The sequence below is a fragment of the Gavialis gangeticus genome, unplaced genomic scaffold, assembly GCF_001723915.1.
Source record: "Gavialis gangeticus isolate Ggan-Ray unplaced genomic scaffold, GavGan_comp1, whole genome shotgun sequence".
Classification (NCBI taxonomy): Eukaryota; Metazoa; Chordata; order Crocodylia; family Gavialidae; genus Gavialis; species Gavialis gangeticus.
The window spans coordinates 7,178,571-7,181,137 of NW_017729024.1; the positions used below are offsets into that span (position 1 = coordinate 7,178,571).

General features: G+C 36.5%; 1 protein-coding gene across 1 annotated transcript in view; it reads left to right on the forward strand.

The window, feature by feature from the left end:
* The window catches only part of SLC12A2 (solute carrier family 12 member 2), a 131,932-nt gene that overhangs the window by 96,431 nt on the left and 32,934 nt on the right, over positions 1-2,567 (forward strand). The window contains exon 15 of the mRNA XM_019518176.1: positions 880-1,035. Within this exon, the coding sequence (XP_019373721.1) occupies positions 880-1,035 (156 nt within the window). The remainder of the gene's footprint in view (positions 1-879; positions 1,036-2,567) is intronic.

A 2,567-nucleotide genomic window follows, 5' to 3' on the forward strand; every position in this document is an offset into this window, starting at 1 on the left:
TTTTTTTTTTTTTTTTTTTTTTAAGTGAAACTGCTGCAAACCCTCAAACTCACCTTAGTATGCTTCATGTTTTTATAGGAGCATTTAACACAGGGTTCATTTTGTTTTGTAAATTTGTGAATGTATCTTTGTTATTGCTTGTGTATACCAGTAGTGGAAATTTCCCACGTGGTGATTCTTTGTGTAGCTAAATCCTCTTACTGTTAAAATATTACTTTTCTAAATTATACATACATATGAGAAGCCTTTTGAATATGGTGTACGTCTAGCTGCTTTGTTGTGTATGCTGTTTGAGTTCTAGTCTTTCTGTATTCTGGGTTCGGGTGGCGAGATAAGAGTACAGGTGCCACATTCATGGATATACCTGACTGTACGGCATTTGTCTTCCTCCATCTTTGAATGTTGTGGAGCTGTTGATCACCCAAATAAACAGAAAAGTTAAAATTATATTTGCTGGTATTCCTGAAACAATGATGGGGAACAAAAGACCCTTTGGTAATATGGAACATTTATGTTGTGATTCATATTGTACCGTCTTCTAAAGGGTAAACTGCAAAGCAAAAAATAAAGTAATATATAAGCTTGTTTTCCCTCTCAACTAGGATTAAACAAGTTTAAAATGTAACAAATAGTCTTTGTTATATCAAGACCTCTATTCTTGTCTGTTTCTAACATGTGCGCAGCTTTCTTTGCATTGTGAGAAATCATTGGCAGACTTTTTATTATAAATGTTTCAGAATCTGTAATCTATTACTGTGTACTGTTGAAATTGTCTTGTATTCACCAAGAACCAGAGGGCTTAAAGAGGGATTGTATGACCAGTTTGTTCCATTATTAGTAATAGCTAAATCCTTTTCTTTTTGTTTTCATTTTTAATAGGTTGGCGTCCTGCTTTTAAGTATTACAATATGTGGATTTCTCTAATTGGGGCAATTCTGTGCTGCATAGTAATGTTTGTCATTAATTGGTGGGCAGCACTGTTAACATATGTCATAGTCCTCGGACTCTACATTTATGTCACTTACAAGAAACCAGGTGAGTGTAAAACTTTTTTCTTAAAAAATACACTGTAGGAATCCTAGGATTACTTTAATCTTATAGTTTAACTATGCAAATGAAACCATACCTTTTAGTTATAGAGGAAACTCTGGTTTTAATGATGTAACAAATGGTATCTTAGGGTGTCTTTACACATGCTGCAGGGTTGGGGGGCAGAGGGGGAGCACTTTAATCAGAGCAGCTCTTGGGAGCCACTCTAATTAAAGCACCCGCAGTATCTCATGTATTTAGTGTCTCATGCTTCAAAATGGCGGTGGGGGTACTTTAACTAAAGCTTGTTCAATGAACTCTAGTTAATGTGTCCCAACTGCCATTTTGAAGTACGGGGACGCTGAATGCACATGATGCCAAGGCTGCTGAAGCATGTTAATTAGCATGCTCCAGCAGACTTCATTAAGCATGCATTGGAGCAGGCATCTGGCACATATGTAGGTGCTGTTAAGTATCTGTATAGACAGAAGTAGTTAACTGTGTTTAGTCTGAAGTCAGGCAGAAGGCAATGCCTGATGATACCTTACAGCAGTGGGGACCAACCTTTTCAGCAGTCATTCCACAAATTAGCTTCATCTCCTCTCCAGGTGCCACTCTGATTCCCCCTTCCCCTGCCAGCTCTGCTTTCTGCTCAGTCTCCTCTGCTTTCTGCTTCCTCTCCTGCTGTACTTTTCCTGCACTATTTGCTGCTTTGCTGTTTATCCCCTCTGATCTGTCACATGCCAGTCACAGAGGCTTCCCTTGTCACTTGTGGCTGGGACCTTTGCCTTTAAATTAACAGGTTCAAGGAGTTTTATAGCAACAGCATTCATAGGAAACAGGCTATCCTACCTTCTGCCTGTACTATATCCATTCTGTGTGTGTGCGTGTGTAATCAGAAGTTAGCAAGGTACGCTCAAACCAATTTATTCAGTCTGATCTGAAATAATGTGGTGAAAGATGGTGAGAAGTAGCTTCCCCACAAGTCCATTTAAGAGGTATTTTGTCATAGTGACACTTGACCTGAGGCACCAACTTCTTTTTAGAGGCAATGAAAAAGTAATGTGACCTGGTTAAAAGTCTCTTTTATTGATTAGGCATAGTATGTGTGTGATCTGTACAGCTCTGAAGGATAATGATCTGAGGTTACAAAATGGAACAATCAACCCTCAAATCTTGGACTTTCCATCTTAGCTGTTATTGCCCACACAACTGAATCAAAATATTACATTTTTTTTTAATCAGGAAAATGTAGAATATTGATGGAAAGAAACTTCATGAATTGCTTGGATAATAAAATGTCAACATTCACAGTCAATAGTTGTTATACAGTTCTTTTCCTATATGTAACTTTTATAGTTTTTTATTTTAGCTGTCAAAACTACCCATTAAAAGAGTATAGTGTAAAAGATTTTAAAAAAAGCAAAAAGAATTGTACAAAACCTAAAAAAAAATCATCTGATGATTAAAAGAGCTAAGAAAATTGCATACTAACATATAAAAGGTTTTTTGGTTTTTTTTTTTTTTTTTTTTTTTTT